The sequence below is a fragment of the Phocoena phocoena genome, chromosome 20 (assembly GCF_963924675.1).
Source record: "Phocoena phocoena chromosome 20, mPhoPho1.1, whole genome shotgun sequence".
Lineage (NCBI taxonomy): Eukaryota > Metazoa > Chordata > Mammalia > Artiodactyla > Phocoenidae > Phocoena > Phocoena phocoena.
In genome coordinates, this window is record NC_089238.1 from 9,166,440 (window position 1) to 9,179,880 (window position 13,441).

The window sequence follows — 13,441 nt, forward strand, 5'->3', positions numbered from 1 at the left end:
AGGCTACAAGTTATTCAAAGATTCTGATTTGAAAGGGCGTTAAGGAGAGAACATTCCAAGGATGATCAGCCTTGTTTTCTTGTGTATGAAGACTTAGATGAATATTCCTGTTACCAACCTCTGTTTTCTAATACAATCTGTTCTCGATCAAAAAGACCCAGGGAAACTCCTATGGCTTTAGAAATGAATGCCATGTCCTGGAAGATAATCTTCAAAGAAAAGCTGTAAGTCTCCGTCTTAGGTGATCATTTGCCGCCCTCGTCACCATGTTGTCATGGTGAAAAACTTCTAAGGTGCAAGATGGAAGCGGCGGGAAAGATTCACCACTACACACCCATTAGAATGTCACCCAATGAAGACAAAACAAGACAAAAACAGACAATACAAATGCTGGCAAAGATGTGGAGGAACTGGAACCCTCACACGTTGCTGATGGGAATGCAAGACGGTACAGCCTCTCTGGAAAGCAGTTTGGTAGTCTCTTAGGAAGCTAAACATACACCGACCATATGACCCATCCATTCCATCCTTGGGTGTTTGCCCAAGAGAAACGAAATGATCTCAAAAAATCCTGGACGAGAATGTTTACAGTAGCTTTTCTCGTAATTGCCCAAAATAGGCAACAGTCCAAATACCCTCCAACTGGTGAATGGATAAACCGTGGTCCATACATATTCACACCACAGAAGATTACCTAGCATCAAAAAGGAACGTATCGATACACACCTCAACGTAGATAAATTTTAAATGTATTAGGCTATGTGAAAGAAGCCAGGCTCAAAGGCTACATACTACAGAATTTCGTGTACATGACATTCTGGAAAAGGCAAAATTCTAGAGTCAGAGAACAGATCAGTGGTTACCAGAGATGACTGGGGGGTGGGGTGGGGTTCACTATGAAAGAATTTTCTTGGGTGATGAAACTACACTATAGCTTTTTTTGGGGGGGCCACACTGCGTGGCTTGTAGGATCTTAGTTCCCTGACCAGGGATTGAACCCAGGCCCCTGGCGGTGAGACTGTGGAGTCATAACCACTGGACCTCCAGGGAATTCCCTACTCTATAGCTTGATTATGCTCGGGGTTACACGATTCCATGCACTTGTCGAAACTCATAGAAGCGTATACCAAAAAGAATGAAACTTCTCTATGTAAATTACACATCAACTTTTAAAAAGCACAAAAAAGCCCCCAAGATTCAGCTAGATTTCTTATTTTAACTTGAATATAGAATCCTTTTAGTTTAAATTACACGCTCACACACATTTGTGTCTACATGCAGATACGTGTGTGGTCAGTCACACATGTTCTACATACGTGTACCTGTGCACATTCCCTCACACACGTGTGCACCACACACATGCACACTTGTGCATATACACATACACACCTGTTCACACGTATGCAGACCAGAAGAGAACCACACACAGCCACCCCACCTCATTCCCGCTTACCTGATCAGGAAATGGACGCAGACGATACTCTCAGACTGGGGGCCCCGGCCCCCCGACACCACTGTGGCCTGGGTCTGGGTCCACAGGTAGCCACCACTCCGGGCCAGGAAGCGGTACTGCCCCGTTACTGCCTGGCCCTTGCTCAGCACTGGGGAGGGGCATGGGGAGGGGTTAGGGCAACTGGGGAGAGAAGGCCGTGGGAGCAGGGTGCTGGGTATGAAGGGGCCAGGGAAGAGAAGGTTCCTGGGGACTTGGGGAAGCAGGCAGCTGGTGTTGGCTGGGGCCATGCAGCACTGGAAACGGAACCTGAACACGTACAGGTATGGATGCTCTGGCCGACTGTATCTGAGTCCAGCGCATGGATGTACTCATAGGCAGAACAGCCAATCAGGTCATCAGGGCTGTAGCCAGCAACCTCCGCAATCCTGAAGTGGGTGCAGTGGACCCCGGTCAGTTCAACTGGCGAAAGTGGAGGGTGGGTGAAAGGAAGGAGAGGGGGACACGGGGATGAAGCCAGCAAGACAGAGAGAGACAGGGTTGTAACAGAGAGAAAGGGAGAGTAAGAAATAGAAAACGGGGTGTGGCCGGTTGAATGATGGCCCCTGAAGATGTCTCCGTCCTAATTCCCGGAACCTGTGAATATGCTACCTTACACGGCAAAAGGGACTTTGCAGATGTGGTGAAGTTAAGGATCTTGAGATGCGGAGATGATCCTGGATCATCTGGGTGGGCCCAGTGTAACCACAGGAGTCCTTATAGGAGGGGAGTAGGTGATCAGAGTGAGACTAGATGTGATGATGGAGGCAGAGGCTGAAGTGATGCTCTGTGAAGGTAGAGAGAGGGGCCACAAGCCAAGGAATGTAGGAGGTCTCCAGAAGCTTTCATGGCAAGGAAACAGATTCTTCCCTGGAGCCTCCAGAAGGAACATAGCCCTTGATTTCAGCCTCATAAGACTCATTTCAGACTTCTCACCTCCAGAACACTGAGATAGAGAATTTGTATTGTTTTGAGCCACTACGTTTGTGGTAACACGATACATCAGCCATAGGAAACTAATAGGGGAGGAGAGAGAAGGTAAAAATTGGAAGAGTGATGAAAAGAAAAGACAAAAAAGGGGACTTCTCTGGTGGTCCAGTGGTTAAGAGTCTGCCTTCCAATGCAGGGCACGCAGGTTCGATCTCTGGTTGGGGAACTAGGATCCCACATGCACGGAACAACTAAGCCTGTGTGCCACAACTAAAGAGCCTGCATGCCGCAACTACAGAGCCCACGCACTCTGGAGCCCGTGTGCCACAACTAGAGAGAAGCCCACACCCCACAGTGAAAGATCCCGGGTGCCGCAACTAAGACCCGAGGCAGCCCAAAAATAAATAAATAAATATTAGAAAAGAAAGAAAGAAAGAAAGAAAGACAAAAGAGAATGTGAAAGAAATAGGAGAGGGGAAGAGAAAGAAAGAAAGTCACAAAAAGAAAGATAAAAAAGAATGAATAGAAATAAAAAGTAATCATGATGATAATGATTTTTAAAAATAGGCACTTCTAGAGTGCTTTGTACCAGGCAACTCACTGAATGCTCAGAACAACTGTTCAAGGTAGGTTCTGCTGTCACTCCATAGGGCGGATGAGGAAAGTGTGGCACAGAGAGGTGAAGTCATTTGGCCAAGGGTGCACAGCCAGCATTTGAACCCAAGCAGTCCGAACCCAGATACGAAGACCCACAGACAATTCAGAGACAGAGAGATACACGAAGACAGAGATAGATGGAGTCAGAGAGATAGAAACAGAGCAGAGAGAGCAGCTGGGGGGTAGGAGAGGAGACGTGAATGAACTTGGGCAGAAAGGAAGAAGAGGAGCCAGGCTGGCAGGTGGTGGGTGGGCCCCTGGCTCCTGCCCACCTCTCATCACAGTAGGTGAACTTCATGTCCAGGCTGTGGCGGCTGAGGAAGGCCCCCCGGCCCAACGGGGGCTCCAAGCTGCCAGGGTGGGGGATGGCTTCACAGATTAGCACCAGGCATTGCAGGGGGGGCTCCAAGTTGGGGCTCCCGGCCGGGGAAGACTGTGCAGGGGGCTTGTAGGCCCTCATGTGTCCAGAACAGTGCAGTACCTGGTGGGCAGGGAGCGAGGCAATGATGGACCTGGGCCTAGGGCTACCCAAGGGGCTGGGAGATATATCCCTGTAGGCCCCTCCCCTCAGGGAGCGGAGAAGAAGAAACCCCTGAGGATTCTAGAGACCCAGCTCAGGGAGCTCTGAGGACCCCCAGACCCCAACCCCACAGAGACCCAACCTAAGAAGGTTCTGACAATCTCTAGATTCTTAAGACTCAGGGAGCTCTGAGGACCCCAGATTCCAACCCCATGGAGACTCCAGGCCCAGGATGCTGAGGACCCCCAGCCCCAGGCTCACAGAGACCCAGACTAAGAAAGGATACAAGGACCCCCAGATCCCCAACCTCCTAGGTACCCAGAGGATGCACTAGACCCAGCCTGAGAATGCCCCACTGGATCCCTGGCCCAGGAGACTCCCGGACTCCAACCCACTGTGAGAACTTTAGGGCTCAGGTCCAGCCCCAGCAGGTCCCTTGCCCTCCTCCAGGCCAGGCCCTGCCCACCTTCCAGGTGGCCGCCTTGAGGTTGAGGGTGCGCCCGCGGCTGGTGAGGGTGCTCTTCATGCGCAAGGAGAAGCACCGCTCGGTGGGGGCCTCCGGCTTCTTTTTGGACAGGCCTGAGGAGGGCCGTGGGGGGGGGGGAGGAGCAGGTCACCGGGCAGCTTGGGACAGGGCCCAGTCCCTCCAGCACCCTGGTTACTAACCTCTCCCCAGCCTCATCCCCAAAATTGAGACTTCCGACCCAGAGAGGGTCTCCACGGGGTATGCTATGCTCCTTTAGACCCCCGGGGTGCAGCCATGTCCCTGTATTCCCCTGGGGCAGGGCCACATCATCCTCATCCCATTTTTCTCAGTCCAGTATTTCAGAGGGGGAGAAGATATGCTGAAGAAAGGATGGAGGGCTTCCCTGGTGGCGCAGTGGTTGAGAGTCCGCCTGCCGACGCAGGGGACGCGGGTTCGTGCCCCGGTCCGGGAAGATCCCACATGCCGCGGAGCGGCTGGGCCCGTGAGCCATGGCCGCTGAGCCTGCGCGTCCGGAGCCTGTGCTCCGCAACGGGAGAGGCCACGACAGTGAGAGGCCCGCGTACCGCAAGAAAAAAAAAAAAGAAAGGATGGAGCCTCAGTTTCTGTAATTCGGGGGCAGAGATCTCCAAGGACTCACTCTGCCGGGGAGTCAGGGCGTCCTGAAGCTCCTCTTGGTCACAGGGATGGACAAAATCAAAGATACTGTGTCCAATCAGCTCAAGCTGGGAGGGAGGGAAGCAGGGGGTGTCTTAGAGGAAAAGCATTTTTACCAGGGCCTCTGACCCATCTCCTCCCTCCCATCCTCATCAGCCTGCCCTAATTCATGAGGCTGGATTATTTCCCCAGTCTCCTTATTCATTCATTCATTCCTTTCTTTGGCATATAATTTGCTGGGCATTCTTCTACATGGTATGGGCACAGCAGTGGCTATGAAGACAAAATCCCTGCCTCTCAGAGCTTACTGGCTAGTGGCGGGAGACAGCCAATGAACAAACAAAACAACACACATGCATAAAACAATATACTAAATGATATGAAGAAAACTAAAGCAAGGTAAGATGATGAAATGATGGAACGCTATCTTAGAGGCAGTAGTCAGGGACAGTTTCTTGAAGAAGTGACATTTACACAAATTGCTGAACAAAGCCAGTGAGGTGGCTCTCTGGAGTAGAGTGTTCCGGAAAGAGGGAACAGCAAGTGCAAAGGCCCTGAGGTGAGACCCTATTCAAATTCCATTTGCTGTGCAAGCCCAAGACCCAACTCCTTATTTCAATTCAGGAAATGAGACTGGTGCTGGGAGGAGGTGACACAGATGAAAGGGGACCCACAGAGCCCACAGTCCAGAGCTAATGCTGAATAGGGGAGGAGTGAGATCTTGTAGTTGGATGTGAATCCGAGCCCTGCCACTTCCGAGCTTTGGGATCTTGAGACATTCACCCATCTGAGCCCAAGAGCTCAAACTAACAGAGAAATTGGTACCAAGAGTGGGATAACAAGGCAGGGGAAAGGAAGGGATGCCAACTGTGGAGCCCATTTATGTGAGCTAAGAAGAAGAATGGTATTGCTGTAAGGATCAGCTGAAATTGGTTCTACTCTCTAAATGTCTCTTGTTTGTCCTCCCATCCCCAGGCCCCTCATCCTACTTCTTTTCTCCCACTTGGGGCCCTGCATCCACTTCCTTATGGATTTTCCAGCCGCTAGTCTCACTCCCTCTAATTCTATCTCTGTGCAGTACCTAGAGGGATCTTTCTAAATAAAATGAAATTCTGATTCCACCTTTCTGACACAACCTCTCCCCTGCTTAAAATCTTTCCATGGCTCCACAGTGCCCTAGAGATAAACCTTCTATTTTGGTCCTAAATTATGTCCTCTCTAGCCTTTTCTCTCTCACTTTCTCCCATTGCACTCTGCACCTAGCTTGGATTAATGTCTTTATTTCCCCCAAATGCTGTTTTATCTCACATCTGTGTCTTTGCATATTCTGTTCCCTTGGCCATGTACATTGCCAGTCTTCTCTGATCCCATCCATTCGCCATACCCTTTGAATGGCTAAGCCCTTCAGGTTTTAGCTCAGATGTCTTCTCCTCCAGGAAGCCCTCAATTCCCACCCAGGCTGGGTCAGGTACCACCCTCCACCCCCGGCTTGTACAGCCCCCTAGGCTGCCCCACCCCAGCCCTGACCATTCTGAATCTTCCTGTCTGGTGACATATTTGTCTCCCCTCTGCACTGTGGGCCTTGTAAAAATAGGGCTAAGGTGGTTCTGGTCACCTCTGTATCCCAGCATCACCTGCACAAAGCAGGCAGCTCCTCTTACCTGACTGAGGCCCAGGTGTTTGCTGACATTCTCTGACAAGTAAGCCATGTCTCCCTCGGCGGTGAGCACCATAACGAAGCCCTCCAGGGCCTTCAGGTAGCAGGCATCCAGTGGTTCGCCCCCTGCTCCCACCTGGTTCCACTCCCCTGGTGTCCGGACCAGGATGGGGCATCTCTAGTCAGCGGTAAGGCCACCCTGGCTAGCCTCCCTCTGCTTTCCTTCACTCAGAGGAACTTATAGGTACCTCCAGGTGAGTGGAGCACATCCCAGTGGCTTGGGGTCCAAGGAAGAGGGCAGGACCACCAAGAACTGGAATTCTAAAGGAGCAGAGCCTCCCAGGGGTACAGAATTCTAAGGAGATAGGGGTTTCCTAAGGGAACAGAACTCTAAGGAGGGTAGAATCTTAAGGGGATGAAATTTCTAGGGGTCAAAATTCTAAGAAGCCGGGGCCTAGGAGGAGTCAGAATTCCAAGGGGGCCAAGCTTCCCAGGGGTTCAGAATTCTTGGAGCAGGACCTTCCAGATCGGCGGGATTCTAAAGAAGCAGGGACTCCCAAGCAACAGAATTCTAAGGAGGCAGAATTCATCTAATGGGCAGAGTCTGCCAGAGGATGAGTTCACTTTCCCCATAATAAAAGCTTTTCAGGGTCCTGGGATTCCAAGGGTGTGTGTGTGCGTGTGTGTGTGTGTGTGTGTGTGTGTGTGTGTGTGTGTGTGTGTGTGTGAAGGCGTCCTACAGAGAATTCTAACAGGGAGGGAATTCAAGGGGATGGCTACAAAGGGGACGAGCAATAGAACTAGCGACCTGAGGAGGGGAAGTGGGACTCTCTCAAGTAATTAAATATTGGGCAGTGAAGCCTCCTGGGGATATTGATTATAAGGGAGGGAAGCTTAGCCGAGAAGATCTCTCAGGAGACCAAATCCTAAGGGTCCAGATGCCTTAGGGAGTTAGCCGGCCTCCTATTCCCTAGGGTTCTAACTCTAAAGAGGCGGAGCTTCCCAAGGGCGCGTTCCAACGGGCGGGGCCTCACAAATGATAGACTTCTAAGGGGGCGGGGACTCTTAAGAAACTGGGTTCCGATTGGCCCAGAACCTGAAGGGGCGGGGCCTCTCCCACTAAGTGGATTCCAGAGGGGTGGGGCTTCGCCGGGAAGACATAGGGGGCGGGGTCTTGTGGAGATGAGGCTTCCCGGAGGAGGGGCCTCCCTGGGATGTACCTTTCCGAGGGCGGGGTCTTGCTGAGGTGGGAATTCCCGGGGGCGGGCCTCACCTGCGGCGCAGAGTTGGTGCATGCGCAGGTAGCTGATGGTGAGGCGCATGATGGAGGCCTTGTCCAGGTGGGCGCTCACCCCGCGCGCGAAGGGCAGCGTGTGCGCCAGCTGGTACAGCACCTCGGTCTCCTGGCTGCGCCGGCTGCGGGCCGCATCCCGGGACTTCTCCTTGCGCAGCTCCGTGCTCGACCTGCGGGCATGGGCAGCGTTCACTGGCGGCGCCCCGGGAAGGGAAAGAGTTGGATGGGACAAGCACGTGGGTTGCTGCCACATGGGTCTCGGGTTCAGAGAGAGCAGAGCCGCGACTGTGCTGGCCTCGCAGTGTGGCCCGGGCGAGTTGCCGGAGCTCTCTGGGCCTGGGTGGATTATACTGTGGAGTCGCTCCTTGCCTCAGGTTTTATCTGTCCCGGCGCCAGCCCATGCTGCCCTCCGGTGCCTCACTCCTCTCCAAGGCGTGCCCAGGGCCGCTCTGTCCCCTCCCTGACTTATCTGCTGTTTATTCTCCGGGCTTGGGAAGACCGGGGAACAGGGAGGCCTCCGGCTGGGAGGGGGCTGGCAGAGCTGGCCAGGAGCCAGGGAAGGGAGGGCGCAAGAAGATGCCTGCAGCCCCCCAGGCCCCCTGCCCTACAGCCTCCCAGAACCCCCTCTTCTGCCCTTTCCCCTCCTCAGCTGAGCTGAGTCCTCAGAATCTTGGAGTACAGATCTCAAAGTCCAACGACCCACCAACAGGGGCCCTGCCAGGGTGACACAGCAAACCAACCCCAGGGCCAACGGCTCACCACTCATCTCTGCCCTTTAATCCACTTCAAATGCCTGAATTCTGCATGTGGGGTTGGGAGGAGAGGATGAGTGTCATTTTTTTTCAGAAATATCTACCACTTAGCCAGCTTTTACTATTAGGTCAGACCCCGTGCCAAGTGTGTAACTTACATTAACCCGTTTAGCTCAGACATCCCTAGAAGGAAGGTAGTAACATTTTCCCCATTGAACAGATGAAGCCCAGGCACAGAGAGGTGCAGTGCTTGCCCACAAGGAGTGAAGCCAGGGTTTGAACGCTGGTCTTCCTAAACTCTTCAGTTTCCTCTGTTGTATGGCCCTGGGTTTATCTCCAGATTTCAGTACTTCTCCCTGTTTCTGCCACTGTCTTAAAAGTCAAACTCCAGGTCTGTCTGAATCCAAATTATAGTTTTGGGGAAGAAAATTATAGAGTATGTTACATATAGTATAGTATATGTAATCTTATCTATATTGATACTATTGATAAAACCATTAATAAGCAGCTATAAGTTGCTAAGCATTTATGGGTCTGGCGTTGCTCTAAGTAAGGACTCAGCCTATGTGTACTCATTCAATCCTAAGAAAGCCCTAGGCAGAGAGCACTTTAAACCTCCACTTCACAAAGGGGAAACTGAGGCTCTGGAAAGTGAAGTCCTTTGCCCCAAAAGTCACAAAGCCATTAAGTGGTGGAGCTGGGATTTGAAGTCAGGCAGTGAAGTTCCAAAGCCTTTATTCTTCTAATTCCTTTCTTGTGACGTCCCCGCCAACCTCCATGGACGCAAAACTCTAGGAGGGGAAGCTGCCCCTTCCTAAAAGCCAGAGGCCACTTCTGGGGCATCAACCTCACCCCCAAGCATGAGACCTGCAGCCCAACCCACAGGCATGATGGAGGGAGGGGAGTGGACTCTCCGGACTCTCCAGATGGGAAAGAACTCCTCAGTGCAAGTGGGTGGGAGGCACAGAAGGGGGCAGCTGGGTGGAGGGAGCCAGCAGTTGCCCTCATCCCCTCCCTCCTGGCTGATGGGGGGCAGGGGCCTCCAGTCCGGCTCTGCCCAGGGGACATTCCGTCCTCCTGTCCCGTTCTGTTCCAGCCCTGTTTGTCTTCCTGCCCAGAGGGTGGGGGTGGGCGGGCCTCACTGAGCTGGGGGCCCAGACAGAGGGAACAGGGAGTAGGAACAGGAACGGGGTTGGGGGGTGGGGTTGGCCCCCCACCTCCTGGGCAGCTGGGCTCTATAATCCTCTCTGTGGCCAAATGACTCCTCCCTCCATAGAAGAAGCTAGCTGGTGGCTACAGCGGGACCCTCCTTCTAGCTCCCAGCCTGTTCTCCGGATGTTCTGACAGGAAGTGTGGCCTCTCACTTGCTCCACAGATGCCCGGTCTCTGGCCTTTCCCTTTAAACAGAGTCGGGGCTAGTTCCTCTGGTGCAGGGTTCCAATCTCAACTCCCTTACTTAATAGCTGTGTGACTTTGGACAAGTTGCATAGCCTCCCGGAGCCTAAGAACAGCACAAACTCATGGGGCTGTTGTGAAGATTAAATGAGTTAATATATGTCAAGGGCTTAGAACCGGGTCCGGCAATTGGTTGGTGCTATATAAAGGTTCAACTTTTATTATCTCCCCTTTGTCCACATCAGGGATGGAAGGCTTAGGAGCATCGTAGGCACTGGAGAAACCCTCGGGCTTCGGTGGTAACCCCATGGTGTGGTGTGTGTATGTCTGCAAGTACACACGTGATTTAAACGACACCTTGGGAAGAAAACTAAATCATAGTGATACTAATAATAATGATAGCTTTGGTGGATCAAACACTCATGGGCTTAGAGACCCCATCAAATCCTTTCAACAAACCCTAAGAACCTGGAAAAGTGATCTCCCTTTTACAGAGTCAGAAACCAAGGCTCTGAGCAATTGCATCACCCAGCCAAGTAATCAAGCTGGTAATCCCAAGGCCCTCCACCAATGCGCAACCACGCTCAACGCTTCTGTTAGTCTGACCACGTATCTGCTTCTACCCAGAACCCTGTCGGACTTGAACACAGTTTATTGCTCACCTATCGGGTATCCTGCCCCGAAGATCTGTCCCCTCACTGCTTCTCATCTTGAGCGGGTGCAGGGGAGGGGAGGTATAACCCTCATTTTCCAGGCTACAAAACTAAGGCTCAGAGAGCAGTTGCTGGCACAAAGCCACACAAGCCAGGAAGCGGGTGAGCTGCAATTTGAACCCTGATTTGGGGGTCTGTGCTCTTAAATGCCATGCCTTGGTGGGCGTGCCACCCAACGGACCCCTGTCCTACCCCTCCTCTGTCCATTGGCCCCAGTCCCTTCCCCTTGTCCCACTACTGCTGCCTCCAGATTTCCCCAGCTGGCCAGTCTCCCCAGCTGGCCCCATGCCCAGCCCTGGTCCGTCCCCTTGGCACTCTGCCCAGGTTGGGACGTGCAGCTGGAACCCTGCCACCCTTCCTCTGTGTTCCAGTAGAGAACGGGGGTGGAGCCAGGCTGGGAGGCCCCAGGGTAAGGCCTGGGAATGGGGACTAGGGCTTGGTGCCCCCCCCCCACAACCAGGAGAGGGAGAAGCCCACCTCTTCCCTGCCCTGAAGAACTTGCCACCCGAGAGCAAAGGCATGGAGAAGCGGGGACACCCTTCCCCACGTTCAGGGCTGCTCCTGGGCCTCTCTCTCCTGATATTCAGCTGGGTACTGGGGGTCTTGCAAAAAGTGTAGAGGATTTGGGTGGGGGCTTAGGTTGAATACATGCAGGGACTCCTCTTGGCATTGCGCCAAAGTGGCCTGAGAGGGTTTGGGTTTGAGAAGGGACTTGGGGTAGGGGTCAGTGGGAGTCTCTCTACCCCTGACTCTGCTCCTTCCTAAGGACATGATAATCCAGTGGGGTGCCTGTACCCAAAGCCCTATGTTCTCTGGGAACCTTCTGACCCGAGGGGCACCCTGGGCCGAATGCCCATCAGGGACTTCCCAAGAATCACCCTTGCCTGGGGTGGGATGGCAAGGATGGAAGAAGCGAAGTGGGTAAGGGAGTATGGGGGGCCCACTCACCATCACCCTGACCCTCTTTGGCCCTAGCGCCATCCTAGGGGTGCAGGAGGGGATGGAGCGTGGCTGGGATCTGGGTGCGAGTTATGAGTGGGTGGTGCGTGGGCTCGGATAACACCACAGGAGAGGGCTGGCCTTGGATGGGGAGGGGGGAGTGCCCCAGCTCAGCCAAGAGGGGCCCCCACCTAGGCAGGAAGGGGTGCTGGGAGGGGCTAGACCAGGGTTGGCCTAGAAGGGGTGGGATAGAGTTCCCTGGCAGGCCCAGAGCCAGAGACTAGAATAGAATTGGGGGGTGTATAAGTGGGGGGAGTGAAAACATGGGGGTGGGGAAGGATCCAATCAGACCTGCGAAGCCAGGGAGGAGGGAAGGGGGTGAGGCTTCCTGAACGCCTCAGATTGGACAAGAGAAACCAAGGGTGTGGGATATTTTCCGGGGGTCCCATGAAAACATGGCCAGATAGGACCCCCTGGCAGTGGACCCAGAGCACGAGTTCCCTGTGCTGCCCCAGCAAATCTGCACCTGCTGGGAAGGGAACACAGAAACCCACCACCTGTCCGGGATGACCCCAGCTGGGCTCTGTGGCAGGGGGCGCTTCCCACAGCTTGCACTGAATCAGACACAGCACCCTCGCTGGAGTCTTCCCCAAATAAGGCTTGGGTGCCCCTTCCCACTGTCACAGGGACTGGGTGGGAGTGGAGGAGTCAGATAAGAGGCTAGACTTTGGGAAGTGGGTCAGGCTATTTTCTTGTTCTTAAAGAGGGTGACCCTACCTTCCAAAAGGCCCCTGGGAAGGGTCCCAAGGTGGCTTCTGAAAGGTGACCATCTCTGCCTATTTCTAGGCAACTCAAGGTTTGGGAGACTGTCAGGGAGGGTCCAGTTAAAGAAGATCTCTCTTCTCTTGAACTCAGAAGCTGACTCCGCATTCCAAGGGACTCCCTATATCTGGGAAGGCTCAATTTGGGGGTACCCCGGATCCCCTAGGACCCTAGGGGTCTGGTGTCAAAGAACAACCTCAATTCTGGGGGCTCGGAGGCCAGAAGGGTCAGTATGTGGAGGGAGAATGCCTCCCGCAGAAGCCTGGGAACTGCTCAAATGCAACCACCCCCGATTCCATGGGGACCCCGAGTTTCAACCCCAGTCAGGAGGGGAAGCGAACCCGGAACAGCAGGAAATCTGGGATCACGACCCAGATGTCGCTCCTGGCTAGAGGGGCGTGGCAGCCTGGACTTGGGGAAATGCCCCCACCCCTGCAGTCCCCTAGGGTGGAGGGTGCGGCAGGGATGTGTCTCCAACCGCGCGCCCGAGTGGCCCTAGGCTTGCACCCGCGCCTTCCCCACCCGGCTCAGGGGTCGCTGGAAGAGGAGCCCCCCCAATTCTTATCATTCCTGACCCCCAAAGCCCAGTACCTTGCGCGCTGTAGCCCCAGCGCCATGACTCGCCAGTCGCCGCTGCGGAGCCCTTCGAGGCCCCTAGCCCCTTCCCCTGCCCTGCGAGCCCCCTCCCCAGCTCCTCCCCCCGCCGAGCGGTTGGCTGCGCAGCGCCCGGCCCGCGGCTCTGGTTGGTTGACCGGTCTGTCACTTCCATGAAAGAGGCGGGACAAGAGACGAAGACTTGGAATGCCGGAGGGGGGGTGCGGGGGGGGGGAGGGGGGGTGTAGAGGGGGCGGGTGCAGTGGAATACACCCACCCACCCCCCCCAGCCACACTCCTTGCCGCGGACTTCTCAGCAGTGTCGCCAGCGCGGTGCAAGCAAGGTCGGCTGGCCGCGCCTTCTGGCCCAATATCTCCCGCCAAGTTCCGACACCAGTACTCTTCTGAACCCACCTAGTTCACTCCAGCCCCCACCCTCTAACTCGCACCCCCGGCTCACTCCTCCATTTCCTACCCCCGGGTGGGCCCCTCCGACCTCCAATCCCACCCCCTCCAGTGGCCCAGCCCTGCCTCCTGA

The 13,441-nt window shown here is 54.3% G+C and overlaps 1 protein-coding gene across 1 annotated transcript in view; it reads right to left on the bottom strand.

Moving 5' to 3' along the window:
• Positions 1-12,926, bottom strand: part of HIF3A (hypoxia inducible factor 3 subunit alpha) — a 28,208-nt gene extending 15,282 nt beyond the window's left edge. The window contains exons 1-8 of the mRNA XM_065898257.1: positions 12,901-12,926; positions 7,668-7,858; positions 6,399-6,544; positions 4,721-4,805; positions 4,063-4,175; positions 3,349-3,557; positions 1,772-1,878; positions 1,454-1,601 (exon numbers count right to left, since the gene is read on the bottom strand). Of these exons, the coding sequence (XP_065754329.1) occupies positions 1,454-1,601; positions 1,772-1,878; positions 3,349-3,557; positions 4,063-4,175; positions 4,721-4,805; positions 6,399-6,544; positions 7,668-7,858; positions 12,901-12,926 (1,025 nt within the window). The remainder of the gene's footprint in view (positions 1-1,453; positions 1,602-1,771; positions 1,879-3,348; positions 3,558-4,062; positions 4,176-4,720; positions 4,806-6,398; positions 6,545-7,667; positions 7,859-12,900) is intronic.
• Between the last annotated feature and the right edge of the window lie 515 nt (positions 12,927-13,441).